Below are 24,236 nucleotides of genomic sequence, written 5' to 3'. Positions count from 1 at the left end.
GGGGTGAATGTGGTAGGAGGTAAAGGGGGAAATCTATGGTGGAGGGATGGAAGGCACCCCTGAAAGTGAGATGCCTGGGAAGCAGGAAGATCCACCAGGGGTGGGCATAAGCAGGGCCACCCAGAGGATTCAAGGGGCCTGGGGTCTTCAGCGGTGGGGGGCCCTCACCACCGAATTGCTGCCGAAGACCCAGTACTTCGGTGGCAGGTCCTGGGGCGAAAGGACCCCCTGCTGCAGGTCTTTGGGGCACTTTGGCGGCGGGTCCTGGAGCAGAAGGACCCCCGCTGCCAAATTGCTGCCAAAGACCTGGAGCGGAAGAGCTCCGGGGGGCCAGGCCCTGCGAGAGTTTTCCGGGGGCCCCAGAGAGAGTGAAGGACCCTGCTCCAGGGGCCCCAAAAAACTCTTGTGGGGGCCCCTGCAGGGCCCCGGGCAAATTGCCCTACCCCCCTCTGGGCAGTTCTGGGGATAAGAAGGGAGTGGGTGTGGGAGGGCTGGAGTGATAACTGGAAACTACATGCTAGTAGCTTAAAGCCTCAACTAAATGGCACCAGGGCACCTGCCCTTCCCTCCCCAAAACAGCCAACCAGCCAATTACAATTGTCTCTCCTACACCACACACACCCCAATCTATTACTCCTGCAGTCTTCTAACCAATTCCTTCCTTACAGAGACCACCGTACTAATTTATTGGAGGAAAGCACAACAGTGCCAGACTCGTAGAATTTGGAGAGTAGGGAGTTTAGTCCCTTCAAGAGACTTCAGATCCAGTTATCCCTCACCATACCAAACCCATATTGTCATTGGGATGAAAAGACCTCACTCAAGGATGCCACACATAGCATCAGTCCTTCAACTACACACATGAAGTCAATCTCTCTATCAGCACCCTCATTCATGGCCTCCATAAAGAGAGAGGATAGCAACCTCGACTTCTGGGTGATAAGCGCATGTTTGGCAGTCTACAAAACTAACCTGTAAGAGGACCACCTTGATCCTGCCTCTGTCTTAGTCCACAAATTATGCAGAGATCCTTTTGCTGGTTCAACACCCTGTGGAGTATATTTACAGTTGCATCCTACCGCCCTCACAGCATATCTAAGACCTTTCCCAGGCAGAGGAGAGCAATGTCTATCTCCGTCTTACTGCCCGCTTCCCCCCTGTGCTCTTCTTTCCCGTGCCTATTTGTGGGCTCTTGGTTAAAGGCTTAATTGGCCTGCCCAGCCCACAAATTAGGTACAGCCTTGCATAGTCAGCTCCAATCTGCTTTGCCTGATTGAGGCTGCTGTGAAGAGGGCTGTCTCAGGCCTTTGTACCCAGCACTCTGTTACATAGCCCCACTCACAATTTGATACTGGATGAGACCTCTGAACTGACCTGCATCACTGAAACCTGGTTGGACGCTACCTCTGACCCTATTTTACCTCACTTACTCCACACACAAAGATCTCAAAATGAGCTAGAAAAATGAAAGAGGAGGTGGAGCAGCAATCCTCTTTTCCTCTAAATGCAGAAGATCCCCACCCCCAAAATAAACACCTTTGAATATGAGCCTATGATCTTTGAGGTGAGGGGAAAAAAGAGCCGAAGATGACTTGTAGTCTACAGCTCTCCATATGAAATCCCTATCATATGGACTAATAGACCTGATGCCCAGCTGGAATGACCAGGTTCATCATTCTTGGAGAGATCCCTTCTACGTACACACTGACAACGACACACTAGCAGCCGATTATTTGTCCTATAGAAAAATCATAGGTTTCACATAGGCAGCCTCTGCACCTGCACACACAGGCAGATACATGCTGGACCTGATATAGCAGTGGACATTGAGGACATCATAAATGTCCTGCTCTGCTGGATCAACCACCATCTCATTCAGGTCAAAGTCATGGCCTTCCCCAGAACTACTGCAGCTTTACAATCTGAGCATGGCCTTGAAAGGCACACCATATACTCTAATGACAAGGGACCAACAATCTGATAGAACAGTACAGTTACCTGATGACCACAACTATCTATAACTTCAACCCACGGATTTTGAGATGATGTGTGAAAAATACTTTGGGGGAGCCAGTTCCTCCCAGTTCACATAATCTCTGGTCCTGATTAACATCCTTTCTGCCCAGTATCATGAAAACTCTAGCCCGACTTGGTCATTAACTTCCCTCCTCCTATGTTCTGTACCTGAAGAAAAGAGAATTAACTATTTTCAATTCCATGCCATAAAGCACAGACTCACACACACTTCCATTTTGGCTTGGTGAGTGCCCACCATGCTGTATTTTCCCTTCACACCAATTCTTTCTTCTCCATTTCCCACAGTAGGTCACCGGTCTTTTCCCCTGTTTCTTCCTTCTTTATCCCCTGCTGGCCTATGACCCCCTTCTCCTTTTCTTGCCTCCTCCCTCCCAATTTGTAGGTGTGTGGAGACTCAATAGGGAAGGAACAGATTGAGGCATAAAGGCAAATGTCCGCAGTGGGGAACTGGAGAAAGAGGATAGAATCTGCAGGGAAAGAGTGAGAACTTGAGTGGAAGGAGACCAACAGGGAGAGGAGGAAATAGGACAGTAAGGAGAGGGAGAGCGGCAAGGAGAGCCCAGGAATGTAGAAAAAGAGGAAAGAAAAGCTAAGGCCAGAGGAACAGATTTTGGGAGGGGAAAGGAGAAATGAAAAATTAACTGAAAGTGAATCTGAAAAATGCTGAGAGAAGGCAAGAAAATTGTTGAGTAAAGAAAGAACAACAAAAACAAGGGTGACACGCTACAGTATGCTCTTGGGACTTTTGTATTTGGTGCCAAGATGTTACATAACACACATACCGTGTTTTTTATTTTTATAATAAGGGAATGTAATTCTTTATGATGAGGAGAGATTGTGAGACACAGTTGTCATGATCCTGTGTTGTATGGTAAAGGGGAATTACCTGTCTGGAGCTGGGGTATGTTTACAGTCTTGATGCTGGATTTTTGAATACTTTTACATATATTTGCGTATCTATGTGTGTGGGGGTCCAGGGAATATATAAGGTTATTTGCAGCCTTAAGAGGTTATCCAGCCAGGCCTCCTGCATGGAGGCAGGAGCAAGTATACCTAAACCATTCCTGACCGGTGTTTGTCTAACCCTGTTCTTAAAACCTCCAATGATGGGATTCTACAACCTCCCCTGGAAGCCTATTCTAGTGCTTCACTATCCTTAGTGTTAGTTTGCCTAATAGCTATTTAAATCTCCCTTGCTGCAGATTTAGACAATTACTTCTTGTTCCACCTTCAGTGGACATTTGGAACAATTGATCACCATCCTCTTTGTAACAGCCTGCAACATATTTAAAGACTGTTATCATATCTCCCCCCCACTGTTCTTTTCTCAAGACTAAACATGCCTTGTTTTTTAACCTTCCCTTAGGTTTTCTAAACCTTTTATCAGGTTTTTTTTTTTTGCTTTTCTCTGGACTCTCTCCAGTTTGTACACATTTTTCCTAAAGTGTGGTATGCAGAACTGGACACAGAACGCCAGTTGAGACTCCACCAGTGCCGAATAGAGAGGCACAATTACTACATGCCAGATAATACATCCCAGAATATTACCTTTTTTTTGCAACTGCATCACACTCTTAGCTCATATTCAATTTGTGATCTTCTATAGCCGTCACATACTTTTTCAGAAGAACTACACCCTAGCTAGTTATTCCCCATTTTGTAGTTGTGCATTTGCTTTTTCCTTTCCAAGTGCAGTACTTTGCACATAACCTATTGAATCTCATCTCGTTGATTTTAGACCAGTGCTCCAATTTGTCAAGGTCATTTTGAATTCTAACCCCATCCTCCTAAATGCTTGGAACACCTCCCAGCATGATGTCATCCACAAATTTTATAAGCTTAATAAAATTAATAAAAATATTGAATAGTACCAGACCCATGACAGACCCCTGTGGGATCTCAATATATACGTTCTCCCAGTTTGACAGTGAAACATCAATAACTACTCTCAATACAGTCTTTAAATCAGTTATGCATCCACCTTACAGTAATTCAATCTAGATCACATTTTCCTAGTTTGCATATCTTTTTGTGTTTGCTCTTGTTGAGGAATGTATTTCAGAATGGGCAGGGGATCCCTGGGCCTCCCCCATTCCTGTTTTTCTTTTTTGGCCTTCCCACAGCCTCCCTATGTTTTCTTGGCTAGCTAAGGGCCTGAGTGGTTATAATATCTCAGCTGCCACCCTGAATCATAAAGCACAGGAGCCCTTACCTCTGGGCTGGAGTAATGAGAGGGCTTGCTGCCGTCACTCTCACTGGAACTGCTTTCACTCTCTGAGTCAGATTCGGAACTGCTCTCGGATTCACTGGAGCTGCTGCTACTTGACCTCTTGCTGGAGAGTCCCGAGGTTCTGCTACTGGGCTGTGCACGACAGTGATGCCAAGCCCCCCACGCACAACCCACCAAGGGGGGAAAAGAAAAACAAACAACAACATAAAACAACAAAAAAATAACAGTTCCACTTTCTGCTATTTTAGGGGGCCTAAGCTCACAGCTGTCTGAATATTGGCAATCTGGGCTTTGCTGCTTTTAAAAATAAGTGGTCAGATGGGTTTGAAATAACGTTCTTTTAATGGGACTGTTAGTTCTATACTCATATGCCATTAGCAGCTCTTCATTCTATGAGAAAAGGATCCATATTTTCATTTCCGGTTGCTTTGTCCATATTTAACAGACGTTTTAAGAGTACATGTCAAGTCGACCGTTTTAAATGATCAATTGTTAGAAAAAATGGAATATAGAAAACAGTCTCATAATATGACCTCATAAGCCCAGAGGGGACAGCAGCAAAGAGGGCAAAGATAGAGTTAGTAACCATGGCATGTACCCCATAGTACTCGATACTGGTCAACTAAAAAATACCCATATAGTAATGTCTCTTTGGAGCTTTCTGCTGACACACTCGTTTGTATTCTTCTATGTATTAGTTAAATAGAGATGATTAGTTAGCTATATCACAGCTATATTTACACAGATCTCTGCTAGATCTAAGGCTCTGATCCTGCAAACACTTAAGCATATGCTTAAACACATGAGCAGTCATAGGACGACTTACATTCTTAAACATTTAGCATGTCCAATGTTTTTTGCAGGATTGGGTCATTAAATTACTCAGCCACAGACAACAGAAAATATATTCTTTTCAGAGGTAACTACTGACCACACATATTAAAGGTATCAGACAGCCATAAACATCTGAGATGGAAATGACCTTCGTATTAAGTCATCCAACCCATTCCCCAGGCAATGGCAGCTTCCTGCAGTACAGTACATTTTCTAGTGATTTGTCCAGCCTGCTTTTACGTGACTCATTTGAATGGAGCTTTCACTTCATCTTGTGGAAACTACTCTGCATCCTAAACAGATCTCACTGCAATAAGTTTTTCCTACTATTCAGTCTAATTTGTGCTCCTAACTTATTGATGCTGTTTATTTAAAACTCATTACTCATAGTGATCACCTTAAACCATTCTCCTTCCCCTTGGGTATTTAGAGACCTTCAAATAGTTGTAGACTGTTATTCTGTCCCTTGCAGCCAATCCTGCTCAGCCAGTTATCATACATAGCTTCGCTGAGCTGTCCTCGTAAGTCATACTAACCTACAGGTGCTAGGAATCAGTTTTATGGCTCTTTTCTGAATGTCTTTCCAATTTGTCCTGGACATCTTTCTGATAATTGGGAAGCCCAAACTGAAACACAGTATTGCAGCTGTGTTCTCACCATCAGCCACTAAAGAGGGATCATTTCCTTGGTTGTTCCCTGATGCACTCCTCCTGCATATGTAGAGCTAAATTACACTGACTTTTTGGCTGTAATATCACATTTGAAACTCATGTAGTTTGCTGCCCATTATTACCCTTATATCGCTTTCAGAATTACTGCTTCCAGGATTCTCTCACCGAATAGGGGCATTTTGGATGATTTCCCTCCACAGATACTAGCTTGCATTTTTTTCAAACTGAATCTCATTTTGTTATTTACTGCCCATGTTTCCAGATGCCTTTGATTTATTTCTCTGCCCTCACTGGTGTCTGCAGCAATTCCTAATTTAGTGTCAAATGCAAACTGAGTTAAATGGCTGCTCACTTCCTCTTCCAGACCATTAATACGGATGTTAAATGAGCCCAAGCAAAACACCCTGGTACCCCAGTAATCATATTCTCCCAGATCAGAACACCACTGTTTATCATTACCCTTGCTTACATCCTTCAATCCATAGTTGGTCTTACCATAGTCTCCTTATTCAAGCTAATATGAATTAATTTGGAGAGATATTTTGTCTCAAATAATTAATTACAATTCAAATATACTACATCTAGTGCTCTTTTATCCACTAATTCCATCCAGAAAGCAAGGATCTGATACCTGAGCCAAGTCTTTTGAGACAAGAAATTTATGGATAAGATTCTTTCCTAAACTGAGGCAGGCCTCCCAGAGGATTCAGGAGGCCTGGGGCAAAGCAATTTTGGAGGCCCCTTCCATAAAAAAAGTTACAATACTATAGAATACTATATTCTCATGGGGGCCCCTGCAGGGTCCGGGGCAAATTGCCCCACTTGCCTCCCTCCTCTGGGCAGCCCTGAATTGAGATCCACTCAGTGTAGGAAAGAGGAAAGGCAGTCAGAGAGCCAGTTATAGCTTCCTGATTCTCTGCTCTGTGGCGCTCCTGGTCCCTGCCCCGGGAGGCTGCTCTCACTGAGGCCAGCTGTTAAAGGTCCACAAAGGACCATCTGCCTGATATGAACCAGTGTAGCAGCACTGTACCCCTGTTCCATTCCACCCCTAATATGTCCCCTCCCTACAGTGTTTAATCTGTAATGAAAAAGGTGCCGGGGCTCAAGCAATTAGGTGCCGGGGTTCAAGTCATTTTTTTACTTTCATAACTGACGCAGCAAGCCCAGAGGTGCTGGGACTACGAACCGCTCAGCCCTGGCAAGTCCTGGCACAAATTAAGCACTGCCTTCCTGCCTCTTGGTGTGTCCCCTACCCAGGACCAGGCATAGTAGCTGGTTCCATTGGCTTCATGATACTGAGCCTCCCTGCAGTGGGAGATTCTCATCTCAATATCTAGCCCCTTTGTACTGCTTGGGGGCAGAAAGGAACCAGACCACATAGGAAATCTGCCCTGTGTGTTTTGAATTAAAACAATAAATCAATGTAGTGAATGATGCGAGAAACAGCTGGAATTTATTTACATTTGTCGAAGAATTCCAATCAGGGTCCTCTTTCAGAGGCAGAAATTTTACACTAACAGAGGCCCATACCACTTAGATAGTCCAGTGCAGCAGAGACTAGTAAAGGAGAATATACAATCCCTTTTCTGTGCTAGGTGTTTATTATCATGTCCAGATGTACCCAGACACAGTGAGTGCCTTTAAAAACTCACCAGTTGTTGCTTTTACTATTATCCTGTAATATCTCCTTGTTTAAATTGGTTAAATGTGGGAAACACACAATTTTCAGGGCACCCATTTGTAGAGCGGTGATAAGAGACACATAGATACTTGAAATAATAAGCCTGACTAGAAAAGGATTCCTGAAAGTTTGTTCACTACTTTGGGACCAATCCAGTAGTGTGCACATGTGATAGGTGCAGTAAATTAGAGATGGGCATTTCTTACTTTCTTTACTTACAGTGATAGATTCTAGTTACTAGCCTTGCTAATGAAATGGTGAGAACAAAGTAAGTCACAATGTGACAATTCTTTTCAGGAAATGTGAAAAGACAAGTGCTTTTCTGACGGAGTGGTTTAGGGAGCCAGTGTTTTGAGAGTGTCCTACTTTAATGGATTCTCAGTCCTTCTCAGAAAATCATTGTCAGTGTCTGCCTGACAAGCTTCTTCAACATCACAGAACATCTGCACATTTATGTCCTGCCTCTGGTGGTTGTGGTTTTAATTTCTAGCCATCATTTTTGTTTGGCATTGATTAAAGTATTCAGAATTCCTAGACAGGGGATGAGGGATAAAAAGCAGTAATATTTCTTTCCTTGTTGTGACATGTTTTTTCTAGGCTGTTGAATAGAAAATCATTGCTACAGCCATATGTATCAAATATAACTCTTGAACTCTTCACAAACATCTGGAAATCTGATATTTGCAGCTCTAATGTAGCCAATATGCTAAAAAAACCCTACACAAATGTTTTCTATTTCAATTGATACTTTGATATCTCCTATCCCTCTACCATCTCCAGGGCTGTGAATGCACCATGTTTTGAAAAGTGTTTCACTGGCTTTGGTAATTCAGTATAAAAACACTGGCATGTTTCTTTTACTTTCTTTTAAAAACCATCGACCATGGATTAGTTCATGAATGCTATTTGAACTTCTCTTGTTTAAGCATGCTAGACCATGCAGTCAAAATAAACATAGACATGCATTTTATCCTTGTGGCAAACAACATATACAACAGTATATGATTTCCTGTCTTAGAGTCAATTATTGCATGTTTGGAAATGGTATTTTAATTTAAGCAACTAAAAAAAAATATGGGTAGTAACCACCCATACAAAGCCCTGTGATAGAATACCCATTCTGATTGCCTAAGAGAGCAGACAGAGGGAGCCAAAAGCTCAGCAAGGTACTTAGGCTACATCTACACTATGAGCTAGAGGTGTGATTCCCAGTCGAGTAGACATACTCCACTAGCTCTCATCTGAGCTAGCACACTAAAAATAGCAGGTAGCTGTGGTAGCACAGGCTGTGGCTAACACCCACATACATACCAAGGGTTGAGGAGGGTTTGTACTCAAGCAGCTAGCATGGTGCCGCCACTGCCTGTGCTACTGTGGTTATGCTACTATTTTTAGCACACTAGCTCAGATAAGAGCTAGTGCATGTGTACATGAGCTAGGAATCTCACCCCTACCTCATAGCCTTATATGTAAAAACAAAATCTTAAACCTAGTTCACACCGATGCAGAGGCAGTGCAGACAACTACATACCACTGACCATTAATAATAGTCATGCTTCTGTATTCTGCATCAGCAATATGTGACTCTTAGACAGAAGAACATCGAATTCATTGAGGTAATCCAGCTCAGGGTAACAAAGACATGCACTATGGATATCAATAGGATATTCTAGGATGCGAGAGAAAGCGGTGCAGTCCGGCAATAATATTAAATTGATTCAAAGGAAATAAAGCAGCTCTGACTACTGCTGACCCTCTAGAGCCTGTGTCACCAGTGCCTTGCATTTTGGTAGCATTTTATTCCCACTTTGAAGAGCTACAAATAATAACAAAGATTGCAAGAGAATGGAGAATCAGCCACCTGAACGTCAGTGTTAGACCCTGATCAAGGATCATGTCAAGGCTACATGACAGACTGACCCTCTGAAGCATCTTCCCATCAGAGACTGTGAAGGCTAGGAAAATGTGCACTCTTCACGCTTTCAACCCCAACAGATCTGCATAATTTCATTTTCCTAAAAGGTTTAAATTTATCCAGATTTTTGCTTGCAGCTTGCTGTTTTGCTCAGTAAGACAGTCCCTTTGACACTGCATAGTATATTAATTTCCATGTCTGGGGAAACTGAAAAAATATAACTGGTGTCATATGCATAGCAGTGATCATCTAAACTATTCTTGTTTTAAATGTGACTCATATACAAAGCAGCATGAAAAGTATCACAGCCAGAGCAGACCCATCAGAAACTCCACAAGTGTTCCAGCCACTAGATGCTACCATGATGAGCACCAGAGAAATGGCTCTACAAAAAAATAGAAATAAATACTTGAAAAGTGACAAGTAGAATTCTCAAGAGATTGAGACTAACCAATGGGGTATGACCAATATGCAGTTTATTACGTACTGTCATAATACTATAATAAAACTGTCATAGCCAACCTGTTCTTCAGCTGGTTCAACTGGATTTGATGACCCAACATGCCAAAGGACGCTGATGGATCTTAAAACACCAAGAAGGATAGGACATGTCTAGCCATTATGGTTTGCACATCATTAATGACCCTGAATGGGGCAGGCTGCAATTTAGCTTACAGATCATTACCTTCAAGATGTGCCACCATGTTTTCTAGGATCTTGGCCAAATATTGCAGGTAAGAAATCAGCCTTGAATTTCACTGTAAAATTAGATAGAGCAAGATCTTCTTTAATGTTCAACACTGCCACAATCTTTAAGCCAGCAAAAGAGTGATAATTTGCTAAATAAAAGAGGCATGTTGAGATAAATGATGTCAGAGGGAACATTCTGGCCCACGTATATTTTCAGGAGTCTCTGTGGGAAAAAAAAAACACACACACACACTGGAACAAGCAGTGAGAAGAGCTGCCTTTGCTAAACAAATGACACTGCTGGGGATCAGGTCAGTTTTGAGAAGCAAATGTGTTACCAGGAAAAGAAGTTGCTCTGGGTCTGAGAATATCAAAGATGTGGGAAATAGCCTGGAGAGGAAGTAAAGAGATTTCAAATGTTCCAAGGGTCCAGAAAATCTTGGAGAAGATTAAAAATCAAGAAAAATATGCCAGACAAGAGTTTCAGTAAGAAAACAATACTTCGATAGAGAAGGCCAGATCCTCCGCTAGTGTAAATTGACATAGCTCCGTTGACTTCAATTAAGTTACATCCATTTGCACCAGCTGAAGATCTGGCCCAGAATATGTAATGTTTCAGACTCTGTGATAAAATATGCCCCTAACTTTAAAGAAACTCTGCTTCCAGAATCATTTCTTCCCCTCCCCTCGCAACCCCAGATACACGCTTCTATAGTACAGTAGCATTCTTCCCAGTCCTTAAAACCAATTAGGAGCCATTACAGCACATGGTTTGCTCCTTCTTTGTGAGGAGCAAATTCTGCATGGTAGTTCCTCAAAGTACAAATTGACAGCTTTGTGCCAAAATTTGTATCATTATCATTAATGCCTGGCACTAAAGATAGTGAGAGTCTCCCATGCACACAGTTGGGAATTTCTTAGTGCTGATAATTAGCAATGAATCACAGAGACAGGCAGCAATGGAAGGGGGGCCTTCTTGCTAGCATCCACATGTATCTTTCAAATACCCTTCAGTGACTATCTATTTAAAACTCGCTCATCGCTTTGTACTTCAGGATTGGGCCATTACACTGCTGTAACATAATTTCTTCAAATACTGGTTCTAGAAGGCAGCAGAATACAAAGGAACAGTATTGGAATGCTAGCCTATCAGCATCCCTGATGGAAACTTTATTCAGTGCTCCCATCTGCAGATCACCAACTGTCTCCAGGTTTTAATATATGAAAAATGGCTTTGTGGCTAAAGCACAAAACTGAGAGCCAGGAACCCTCTATTCTAATTTCAGCTCTTTCATGGACTACCAAAGTAATCCTGATCTGGCTAGTTGACTTCTCTATGCCTCTGTTTCATCATCTTCAAAACGGGGACAATAATATTTACCTGTTTTATAGTGTATTATGAGGTTTAATTCATTATTGTTTATAAAATACTTTGATATCTTCACATAGAAAGTAGTACAGAAACAAGGTATTATTATTACGTAGTGAGCAAATAATCTACCTGCTGATACATCCTGTGGTAACATTAATGACTGATTTTAGGTATCTAAGTAATTCATTTTCAAAAATGCTATTTGTTCTTAAAAAATGGTTTACTAAAGACAATGTGGGTAGCCCTGCCATGGCCTCCTATTTGGGACTGAACATGCAAAGCAGATCTAATCAGTTCCCTTTCTTCAGCAGAACTGTTCCCATGAGTCTATTAATATTTTTGGGAAACAGAGAAATGTTTTCATACTTCATTCATATAATGGATGAGATCTGGAATGGGAGTCATGATGAGTGAGAGTCCTGGAGGTTGTTTGGCTTGTCACAATACATAATGCTTCTGTAAAAGTATTGCATTAGCTACTAAAGTACAGCTGCCAAAAACAGAGTTCAGAGACTCCACCTATATTTTAACACTGTCCTTGGGAGTTGTTTTAATAGGTTCTGCTGACAAGACTGCAAGTATTATCTAATAATGCAAACTTATGGTAAATCAGCTCTCCTTACAGAATCAGGTTTGTAGCATTTATGATGCTTGTAATTGCTAGAATATTAATTCCCCAAACCAAAATAAACTGAAAATAATATTTTAAAAAAACTCTCAAAACCACAGAAAAGAAGGAAGTTCAATCTAATCTTTTTTCGGTCCCTCTTATATGGTTTGATCGTTACTAGAAGCAGCAGTGTGAAATGACAGCTCCCACTTTGAAAGGTCATTGTAAGAATTAGAAAAATACTGACGAAGCCAGCCAAAATAAGTACCCTCTTGCCAAAAGAGAAAACAAAAATTAATAATGGCATCATTAGTATCAATAGTTCTATCAGACAGAGTGTGTGCCTGGGTATGAGAGATGAAAGGGTGCTAAAAACCTGCAGTTGCATTAACTTGGGATGAAGTGATTAGTCAGCAGGCTGACAGCTGTGCTGGGCGCCTGGTGCCAGATTCCAATGTATGCTTTCCTCAGCTGCCAAGTGTTTGCTGGTCTCACCAGATAAATGGAGCATCAGCAGTGTTTTATTTGACCTGCTCACAAGAAAAATAAAGCAACTCTGACTTCCTCGGTGTGTTTGTCATTGACCTTGCATCAGCTGAATATACGCAGCAAGATTCCCTGGTCCAGGAAAGTTAACTCTTTACAGAATGGGCCTTCAAATGTCTTTTCAATGGTAATAACTAGTCTCCTAAAGGCAGTAAATGCTATAACATGAAAAGAAAAAACTATTGTCCACATTTCACATGCACTTCTCTGGATTAATGGGCCGAGAACTTACAATATGCTTTGAAACCACACAGAGATACTCTATCAACTCCAGGTATCTTCCCTTTATCAGAATAAATCTGGGGGCCATTTCCAAAAAAGATTTTTGTGAGGGTGAAGGAGAGTGGGTTACATGTGAAAGAAGTTGTGAAGAAAACTCAACCAAAAATAACATAGTACTGCATATCGGCTCCCTATGACTTGAGGATTTTGATGGCTTTTGTTATTTCTCCTTCATCTATTCCCCACAGACTGTCTTTTCTTTTTCCTCCTCATTAATCTGCTCTTGTACACAGTTAGGAACCTTATATTTGAGAATCTTCAGTAGTGATCTAGCCCAACCTCACATGCTGGGAGGAAAGCAGGCATGGTGCCTTTGAATCTGAGATCTAATACTGTAGCTAGGATATACTCCCCAAATCTTTGATGTGCTTTATGTGAGGATCCTCTTTCATTGTGACTAATGTGCTATCAAACCAAGCAGACTGCAGTGGCATCATCACTCAAAGTGCTCTTTTTTCCTTCTCCAGCAAGCAGACAAGAAGGGACGTCCTGGCTGAGATCAGCCTTGTTGCTCATCACTTGTGTGGCCTCCTCACAAGGTCTCAGGATTGAAAAAGAATTTTCTTTGTATCCCATCATACATTGATAGTATTTTAAAGTATTTTCAAGCTTTATATTACTCTGTCATTTTTGTTTAAACCTGTTCAGCTTTATGCTGGTTGGCACCCACAGAGCTGGCAAGGTGGGTTGGACTACATACAATGACCATTGTGTTTTTTCATGTTCTATGGGCAAAGGGGAGAGAGAGTGGAGAGGGTCAGTTAATCAATTAATTTGCTATACAGCTTTAAAAATTTTACTGCATGTGAGAGCCAGAGTGTAACCGATTTTTCCCCCTCCCAGTATCTCCTGGGCAGTGGGTGAGAAACCTAGGTCCACCATGCCACGGGGGCAAAAGACCATCCCACTCATGAGCACTTGTAGATGTAACGTGTCTAGTGTTCGCAGTAGTGATCAGTTATATTTTTCATATCAGACAGTATCAAAGCTTTGGGCACTTTTCCACAGCTCTTGGAGTCCTTGTAGTAAAAAAAAAAAAAAAGAAAAGAAAAAAGAAGTTCTGGGAGTTTGCTGCTTACAGACTCCACATTCCATGTGTTCCTCAACCTCCACCTCCTGCCTAATGAGGGCAGCAAGATTGTACCCTTTAAGGAGATTCTAGTCTCACTAGAATGAGGTGCTGCATGTGCCATCCTCCATGCAATTACCCCCCACCTCCTGGAGTTTATAAGTTCATCTGTCCATCTGAGATCAGACTACTAAGGCTCACAGAAGAAAGTAAACATGAGTGGAGTCAAGGTATCTATTCCCCCACCAGGCTAAAAGACACTCATGTAACTTGGGTGACTTGGCTGCTCAGTCAGAGATAGAAGAAATGGCTCAGCTATGAATAAGAGGTTGTGGAGCTCAACATGGATTCCTCTTGGTCAGCAGAAAAAATGAAGAACAGTAATAGAGATCCAAGTCCTTCCACCTAGAGGAAAATTCCGAAGTTTAGAGTCCTGTTAGGGAGACATTGCTTTAAAGAATATTCTTTACATCTGGGACCGCAGGGGAAGAGAAGGGGAAGTGAGGTCTCTTCCCCCTAAGACAAGGAAGAAATAAAGGAACTACAGTAGGGCAGAAAGGAAGGCCTTACACCAGTTAGGGGAATGGAGAACTGTAATTTTCTAAAAGAGATAAGAGAGAGAGAGCATGAACGAGTCACTAGGAATGAGCTGCAGGGTGTTGTCTGAAGACAACAGCAACCTGGCTTTGTGAGCAAACAAACTGGACTGATTCCTATAGCAGGAGATATATCGTCTGGGAAGGATCGGAGAACATTGCTAAAAAGAACACTGTTTAGTCAGGCAGGGCCGTGGCAGATTAAGGAATAGCAATAACACTGTCTAGTGGTCAGATCCTGTTAGGATTGGCCACTATGGAAGATACTGTACCATGATGATAAATGTGGTACAAAACTGTAGGTAGAGCAATGTTCTCAAACTGGGATCGCCACTTCCGTAGGGAAAGCCCCTGGCAGGCCAGGCCAGTTTGTTTACCTGCCCCGTCCGCAAGTCCAGCCGATCACGGCTCCCACGGGCCACGATTCACTGCTGCAGGCCAATGGGAGCTGCTGGAAGCAGCAGCCAGTAAGTCACTTGGCCCACATCGCTTCCAGCAGCTCCCATTGGCCTGGAGCAGAGAACCGCGGCCAGTGGGAGCCGTGATCAGCTGGACCTGCGGACAGGGCAGGTAAACAAACTGGCCCAGTCTGCCAGGGGCTTTCCCTGCACAAGCAGCGACCCCAGTTTGAGAAACACTGAGATAGAGATACAGACTAGATAGCTAGGGAGCCTGAATTCTGAACTGAAAGATCAAATCACCAGGAAAAAGGGCCAAGTGGTATATGAACTAGATGCCAGTAAATGATGACAAATGATGACAGAAGGTTTTGCTCAGGGCATTTTATGAAACAAGGGGATGAGCTAGACTAGGACAGCCCCTAGCTATCAACCTGAGCAAGTGTAATTTCAGCATAGGAATTTACAAGCAGTAAGAGCATGTGGTGGGAGGAACAGTGACAGTAGGAAGTGGACGCAGCAGGCATGAAATCTGGGAAAGACAGCATGGGAACCAGAGAAATAATGAAGGTCGCAGGATCCAGAGAGCTGGTCATGCCAGAGAGACTGCAGTAGAGTTAAGATGAGATTGCAAAACTGAGAGACGGACTGCTGCTCATGTGGATACACTGAAACTTTGTAATCAGCATTTCACATACCTTGAGAGCATTACATTGAAGAATCATCACTAGACTATACTGTACAATAGACTCTTGCAGATCTATACTATCGCTTAAGTTGATATAACTTATGTTGCTCAGGGGTGTGAAAAAGACACCCTTGGAGCAATGCAAGTTACAGCGACCTAAGTGTTGTCCACACTGGTGCTATGGTGGCAGGAGACGCTCTCTCACTGACACAGCTACCACCTCTTACCTCCCGCTGACATAGCTGCCACTTCTCACCTCTTCACCAGATGCACTACAGAGGCACAGCTACATCGGTGCAGCTGCACGAGTGTCGCACTTCTAGTGTAGACCTGCTTGGTAAGATGCGGGGATCTCTAATCCAGTTCAAGAGTTTGAAAGTGAGGAAAGCACCATTTCAGCTGTTCGGAATGGTTGTGTTTTATACTTCTGCTTAAGGTGTGAGGCCAGTTATATAAATGAATGCATTTGGGGAAATAAACTGCTATTCAGGAAAAAGATTAGAATGGAGTATTGTTCTTATGGACCTATTGAAGCTATAACCTGTATCTGACAAAAGAAAATAGAACTCCTGGATATTCCTTATTCAGTTGAGCTACTTGATTAAATGGAAGGGGGCGGGGCTTGTTTTACATATAAGCAGTGGGAACTGTATGACTAGGTATATGAAAAGTCTGTAGTAGTCGGAAGTTTATATTGTCAGAAAAAAAACATAAGAAACACTTAAAGAGAGTAGACCTCAGGAGTCCTTTTCACTGAAGTGATTTATGATACTCACTTGCTAATAAAAAATCACTTTCCCACTGTCTTAAAAACTTCTGTATAATTTATTTTGTTGTATAAGTGTTAATGTCAAATACAGGGCTCTATTCAAGCTGTACTAATAGTAGGGACTCACTCTCAATGATTAGCCTCAATTGGGAAAAAATCAGGTGCAAGAATTTGAGGTCAGTTTTGCACTTATCACTCAGAATCCTATCAACTGTATTTTGCTGTCCTTCCAAATGTCCTGTCAGGGGGGTTGTCTCACATTCTAGGCAATTTGCCAGGGTGTTATCTTGCCTATCAAACTCCCTTCCCAAAATAGTTAATATGGATGTGATGCTAACCAGGAAATGGGCAATTTTTGCTTCCGTGTGACTTTTTTTTAACAGCTATGTTCAACATTACTGCACAATCACTGGACTGCAACCAGAGGCATCCTTCACACTCTTTTTGCTTTAGCACACTGGCAACTTGTGTCAGAGTATTATTAACAAGCCCAACCCCATGTTTGACAATCTAAAATAACGAATTTCTTATCACTTCCAAACACTGTGTTGCAATGTGTCACACTACAACAATTCAGCCTTTGGCTTTTAAATCAACAGGGCTGTGCAAATGGCTCTGTCCGGCAAGGTCAGTCTCTATGCTCTGAAAGTCCAGATACAGATGAATTTGTGCAGATAAAACTACTAACTACTGTAACAGCTGTTTGAGTGGGTGTAATACATTTAAATACGTGATGAACTTTTTCAGGTTTTACTGATTCTTAGTATTGCTGCTGCCAGCTTTTGTGTTACTCTTTAACTCAAGCCATGTTCTGTTGGCTCCCAAAGGACTTAGCCTGTCTGCTCTAGTCTATATGCTGTCTTGAAATTTACAAGTATCAGAAGTGTAGCCTGTTAGTCTGGATCTGTAAAAAGCAACAAAGAGTCCTGTGGCACCTTATAGACTAACAGACGTACTGGAGCATAACCTTTCGTGGGTGAATACCCACTTCATCAGACACAAGCGGGTATTCTTCCACGAAAGCTTAGGCTCCAATACGTGTGTTAGTCTATAAGGTGCCACAGGACTCTCTGTCGCTTGAAATTTACAGTAGCTCTTGAGAGGGAGCTTAATGTAAGTAGCTTTGCTCTGCATAAAGAACTATAAAAAGAGGTTCTAAGTTCTACTACTTGCCCGGGTACATCATTTCCTATGCAGAACACCATTATGTATTTTGTGAGCCTGCACTGGATCAAAAGGCTCTCTCTCAGATGTTGCAAAAAATTATAAATGCTCAGACAAATACATAGTTGTCTATCACCACAGAAGGTATTAGACAGACTGGGGAACAGCCAAAGAGAGCAACTAATAAAGCCCAGAACAGCAGTGAAGAGGAGGTTAAAAGCTAATCATTTTGAAATTGCCTGCAGCCCTTAAAAGGTTCTTCAAATATTTTCCCTATTTGAGTAAGCACAAGCCATTTTTCTGCCATGTGCAAAAGAGCTGCATGTGAGCGTTCATTTGCATCTCACACCCCAAGAAAGTCAAAAAGCAATACAGGAAGAAATGTTCATAAAATGCAGTTGAGGAATATTTGTATGCGGGTTGGTTTTAGGATTTCAGGGGCCTGACACTTGGGGAAGATCCCAAATCCAAATTCCACAGGGCTAGATTCTGACACTTTTATTTCGGTTTAGTAGCTCACTCCACAACTTTAATGGAAGTACCTATGGAGTAATGTAATACTGAGTGACAGGATTGAAATCCAGCCCATTGTGATACAGCATCATCACATTCTGATGCCAGAAGTAATATTTCAGAATACATGGTAACCCTCAACTATAGCCCTAGCCGTACCTCCACAGTCATGGTGCCTAAAGCTGGCCTCATTATAACGGAGAACAATAACCAGCAATGATTTACTGTGATAAATATAAATAGATTAAATCTATAATAAGAAACAATGACACTTCATATTTCAAAGAATAAAGTAAGGTCCAAATGCGAATTGAATCACTTTTTATATGTTGTCCATAGAAAACAGTGTGGAAGATTTGTTCATACATATACAGAATGAGTGGGGAGGGAGAAATAAGCTACAAAGTGATGAGTATAACTTTATTTACTTTATTAATCCAGAGTGATACTGATGTGTCTGGACACAGTGGCTCCCTGACTGGAGCCTCACACAGCAAGTTATCAATCCTTTGTTTTTAGGAAAGGTGCTACCCAAAAGAAGGAAAATAGCACTAGAACTGTATGACATTTTAATAAACATTTTAGTCTTAAACCATGCTGTGTTTTAGTGTAGTTGCCCCAGTACTAGACATATCCTTGAGTAAGTGATCCTGTGTCTCATATGCTTTGCTGTTCCTTAACAGCCAGGCATATTCTTAAGTTTCTTATAATACTAGGAACTCACGTGTATCTTACTTAGTCTGTTCTTCAGGCTAACCTTTTTCAGGTTTTGGGAAGTTTGTTTTCCCTGCCTCTCCCTGAGAGCAATGGACAGGGGGAGGGTAGTCCAACAAAGATGCTTCTCCCTCACAATGTCCACAAGAAGTTGCTGGCCTCTTCCCCATGCAATTTAACAATCACAAAGGCATCTTTGGCTTTCTGGAACTCTTATCACAGGCCCAGTACCTCAAACAGCATCCTCCTAGTTACTGCTTTGGTAATGTCTTGCATGCTATCGGACATGCAGTGCAATGTAGTGTATATTCCCATATCAAACACAATTTAAATTTAGCAGCAGGATTCACAGAGAGGCTATTAAAGGCATTGAAGCCTATATCTACTGCTGCTGCTAAGATGGAGGGAAGCCGGCTGCCCAACTGTGAGAACATATACACTGGCTCTTTCAAAGAGTAGTAGATACCCAGATAACAAGAAATACAGTAAAAGTCAAAAAACTCTAAATAATACAATTAACAACCTTTTCATGGGTGGAGGGAACACTTCCTATGGTCCTACACTGTGATTAAGAAAGACCCTGACGTGTTAATGGGTCTCAGGTTTTCAGTCTAGCTCACAGGTGTCAAACATCAAGCCCACATGCTGTGTTTGTATGACCCACAAGGCATATTCAGAATCTGCAGCATCTACCTTTAAAAAAAAAAAAGAAACTAAGTTTCCTAGCCCTCATAGCTGCAAAAATAGCCTTCAAAAATGAGCAAGTATAAACTGATACAGTGTTGTCGGCCAGAATCTGCTGACAGTCTGAGGCAATGAGATGTGTGAACTTCCCCATCTCCCATGAATCTCATTGGGTTTTTGACTTGAAAACCTAATGGCACTTTAAATTTAAGCATTAATTATTCAATTGCTTATTTGAGCCGTGGAATGGGGAAGGAGTTAGGAATGAAGCCTGTAAGTGGAGGGAGAGGAACAGGAAGTTGTTGCAGGTAATGATATGCAGAGAAGAGATGGGACAGGAGATATACACAGGGAAGAGGGAGAGAAATTAAAAAAAAAAGGATGGAGAAGGAAGAGAAACAAATGACAGCAATAGTAGTGGTTGTAAATATGAGCATAATTTTTCACTGAGTGATACTGAATACAGTAATCAAGTACTGAAAACAAAATACATATATGAATACTAATAGTTTAGTTACTACATGAAGGCCACAGTCTACTTTTGAGCACAGTGCAAAAAATCTACTGATGCCAGTGGGAGACCCTCAGTGGATTGTGGAGTATATGTACTTCTACATTTTTACACCACAATTAAAAATGGAATTTGGCCCTCTCTACATGTGTTTGCCACCCTTGAGGTAGCTAGGCTAAAGACCTATGTTGCCAACCTCTTGTGCACAATTTCTACAAGTACATCAACCAGCCTAATGCAATCTTTATTGGAGTGCTTTGATGTCAAATGTAACAGCTTATGTGATGAATTGTGGTGTTTGGTATGCTATATAAAGCATGTGAGATATTACAGCAGCAAACAGCGAAACTGCTTTTTGTTCCAGACATTTCTGTGTTTGGTTTCCATTTTGGTCAGAATATTGAAGTATCTGTAACAGGCCATCAATTTTTGATTTTATGGTTTCATCTCACTCCTATAAAATGTTATTGTTTGGAGACTGGTCTGAACTTTTTCAAAGCTTCTCTCCAACGTGAGTGCCTTACAGCAGCACTGCCTACAGCAGCTGCTAACACAGTCACGCTGAGAACTGCATTCCTGACATCAGGAATGAAAGATCATAATGAAATAATGAACTAATGTAGCTATTCTGCCCAGGCTCATAAATTAGATTTTAAATCTAGCAATTGCAGGGTAATTAGGAGGTGAGCAGCTTTCACCCAGGAACATATATTTTCTTTTCCTGCCTGCCTGAGACACTGTTTTAATTTTCCGTTTGTTAGCTGGGCTGAGAGAGCTGCAATTACCAAGAAGCGATAGCATCATGGCAGGAGACTTGGCAGAACAAAATTTAAAAATCGGTGGATACCCCTAGTAATTAAAATAATTTTGAATTAAATATAACATTTCAGTCATTGCTCTTGTATTATAATAGTAATTATGTAACCAATCACTTTGAATTATTAATATAATGAAATAACATCACTATCAAGAGAGAACATAAAAGAGAGTCTCACTAACCATGTAATCCCATGAATGAGATGAGTAGTAGTCTGAAAGACATTTGTTAACAGTAGGTGATATCATGCCATTGATCACTAGCAGCTATAAAAGTTTTTAAAAGGCTCTCATTGGCCTGTCAGTGAGGCACAGGAAACAGGACAGGAATTCCTATCACTGGTGGCCACAAGGAGGTTTCGCAGTATTAAAATAGATGATTTCCTTAGTCTGCAAACCTCAAAGGGGGTATAAATAACAAACAACTTCAAAGCAAATGAAAGATTTTAGAGCAGCCTGTCAAAGAGGCTGCTGGGGTTTCTGTGGTAGACTTCCATGTTTAAAGAGTCACAGCAATTTGTTACTTTCCTATCCAAAACAATTCCATATTCTCTGGATTATTTGAGATCATTTTGGTTTTTGTTGTCATGGATTTTAAAGAAACAATATCATAAATATTTAAGGTAGGGAAATGAAGTTAGACAGACAGCATCTGCAGTTTACAAATTGATGGATGATCTCATGAACTAAAACTTTGCAAACTTATTCTGTGTTCTCCAACATTAGATGATATGATTCCAGACCAAATGACAAGTAGAACTAATTGTATTTAAGTACAGATCTGCTATTAAAGAAATGCAGCAACTAAATTTGCAGAGTATGAAAACTGATTTTATGAGAAGAAAAACAACGGACCGTACACTAAAAGAAAAATGACAACAGCAAGATTAAAGTAAAGATCTTTTAAAATATTACCTTAGTAAATGATTAAACTAAAAAAAACCCAAGATTAAAATATTGCCTTTTAGAAGCTCTTAGGCAATCACTTCCTAACTAAACAAAAACTGTTTACATCGCAGCATTGGAAACATGCCGTTAGTAATTTGCAAATGTCATGTCAGCCAAGTATAACGTTTAAACAAGAAAAGTGACACTATTTTGGGTAACTGTTTCCCAGCACAGGTGTGGAGTGTGCATTTTATGAAATGTCTTAAATATCAAAACTAGCTAAGCTTTGGCTCAACCAAACTGCAGCCTATCACTGTTTGACAATATAATGAAATATATTATTTGAGGCAATGGTATAGGTTTGGATAACGGTGGTGGGCTTAATAAAGCCTGCTCAGATTTTCACAGATAAAAAGAATTACATCTTCTCTTTCACTCTTTCAGAATTCACATTCCTCCTCATCTCTCTTCATGTGTTGGGTGTACAAGCTGCATACTCCACCACAGCTAATGCCGCCTCTTGACTGTTGCCCTGCACTGAAAAGATTGCTAGTGGGATCATGCAGTTGTGAAATAACCAGCCCTTCCCAAACTCCTCCCTCAGTTGAATGCCTGTAAATGGGGCACATGATGCCTTCACAGAGCTCAACTTTGATGTGGACAGGGAGTGTGGGATGCATCTGTAAGATCTTCCTTTTTCCACCCAGTGTACCGGAAAGACACTGCTTTCACTGTGCTCAGGTCCCTCCACAACTACAGACAGTAGTGTGTGGACAGGATTTGCTGCTACAGTAGAACCTTGGGTATGTTTACAGTACAAAATTAATTCAAACTTACTTATTTTATTTGAATTTTCGGAAGCGATTTTATACATTCGGTGTTGTGTGTCCCCACTAAACCACGTGAATTCAGCGGAGTAAATCCACAGTACCGAGGCTAGCATCGAATGTTGGAGCGGTGCACTGTTGTAGCTATCCTACAATTCCCACAGTCTCTGACGTCCATTGGAATTGTGAGTTAAGCTCCCAGTGCATGATGTGGCAAAAACATTCTCGCGGGTGTTTCTGGATGTATGCCATCACTCGTTCCTCCCTCCATGAAAGCTATGGCAGATGCCATACTACCAGCAGACTGTGCAGCATAGTGCACCGCCTTTCTCCTGGTACTATGAATCCACCTCGCATGTCCTCTTGTCTTTCTATCTACTCTTTCATCTAACCATTTCCTGCCTTTTTTCGGCCACCATGAACAGAGCTGCATAGCTTCCGCTGCTTTTTCCACGTTGTCTGTCCTGGGCTCCCATGAAAGCTACAGAAGGCAACAATTCCCTGCCGTTTTTTGGCCATCATGAACAGAGCCACACCGTTTCCGCCGCAAACTCTGCTCATGTTTCTGTCGCAAACTCTGCTCTCCCGCTTTTGCAGCTCTAACGAGCTTCCCGACGCTGTGAAAACTACAGAAGACAACCATTTACCACCTTTTATTGGCCATCTTGAACCGAACAGCTCGTTTCGCGTCCTTTTTCCAGGATTATACATGCAGGCGCCATAGCGTGGCAAGCATGGAGCCCATTCAGATCTCCGCTGCAGTTTTGACCATTGTAAATACCTCACGCATTATCCAGCACTATGTGCGGTACCTGCAAAACCGGGCGAGGAAGCAATGACAACGCAATTGCTATACTGATGAGGACCTGGACACAGTCATTCCTAGAAGCATGGCATGTGGCGATTGGGAGATCATGGTGGCATTGGGCCTGGTTCATGCCATGGAACGCTGATTTGGGGCCGGGAAAACAAGCACAGACTGGTGGGACTGCATAGTGTTGCAGGTCTGGGATGATTCCCAGTGACTGCAAAACTTTCGCATGCATAGGGCCACTTTCATGGAACTGTGTGACTTGCTGTCCCCTGCCCTGAAGCACAAAGACACCAAAATGAGAGCAGCCCTCACAGTTGAGAAGCAAGTGGCCACAGCACGGTGTAAGCTTGCAACGTCCGACAGCTACCAGTCAGTTGGGAATCAGTTTGGAGTGGGCAAATCTACTGTGGAGGCTGCTGTGCTGCAAGTAGCCAATGCAATCACTGACCAGTTGCTATCAAGAGTAGTGACTCTGGGAAATGTGCAGACCATTGTGGATAGCTTTAATATGCTGGGGTTCCCTAACTGCGGCGGGGCGATAGACAGAACGCATATACCTATCTTGCCCCTGGCACACCGGGGCAGTCGGTACATAAACGGCAAGGGGTACTTTTCAATGCTGCTGCAAGTACTGATGGATCACAAGGGACGTTTCACCGACATCAATGTGGGATGGCCGGGAAAGGTGCATCACATCTTCAGGAACTCTGGTCTGTTTGAACAGCTGCAGGAAGGGACTTACTTCCCAGACCAGAAAATTACTGTTGGGGATGTTGAAATGCCTATAGTTATCCTTGGGGACCCAGCCTACCCCTTAATGCCATGGCTCATGAAGCCATACACAGGCACCCTGGACAGTAGTAAGGAGCAGTTCAACTATAGGCTGAGGGAGTGCAGAATGGTGGTAGAATGTGCTT

At 42.1% G+C, this 24,236-nt stretch overlaps 1 protein-coding gene across 1 annotated transcript in view; it reads right to left on the bottom strand.

The window, feature by feature from the left end:
- The window catches only part of AFF3 (AF4/FMR2 family member 3), a 525,087-nt gene that overhangs the window by 55,323 nt on the left and 445,528 nt on the right, over positions 1 to 24,236 (bottom strand). The window contains exon 12 of the mRNA XM_030570361.1: positions 4,250 to 4,399. Within this exon, the coding sequence (XP_030426221.1) occupies positions 4,250 to 4,399 (150 nt within the window). The remainder of the gene's footprint in view (positions 1 to 4,249; positions 4,400 to 24,236) is intronic.

The sequence above is a fragment of the Gopherus evgoodei genome, chromosome 1 (assembly GCF_007399415.2).
Source record: "Gopherus evgoodei ecotype Sinaloan lineage chromosome 1, rGopEvg1_v1.p, whole genome shotgun sequence".
NCBI classification, from domain to species: domain Eukaryota; kingdom Metazoa; phylum Chordata; order Testudines; family Testudinidae; genus Gopherus; species Gopherus evgoodei.
Note: the sequence above shows the minus strand (reverse complement) of the source record. Positions and strands in the feature narration are given on the sequence as shown.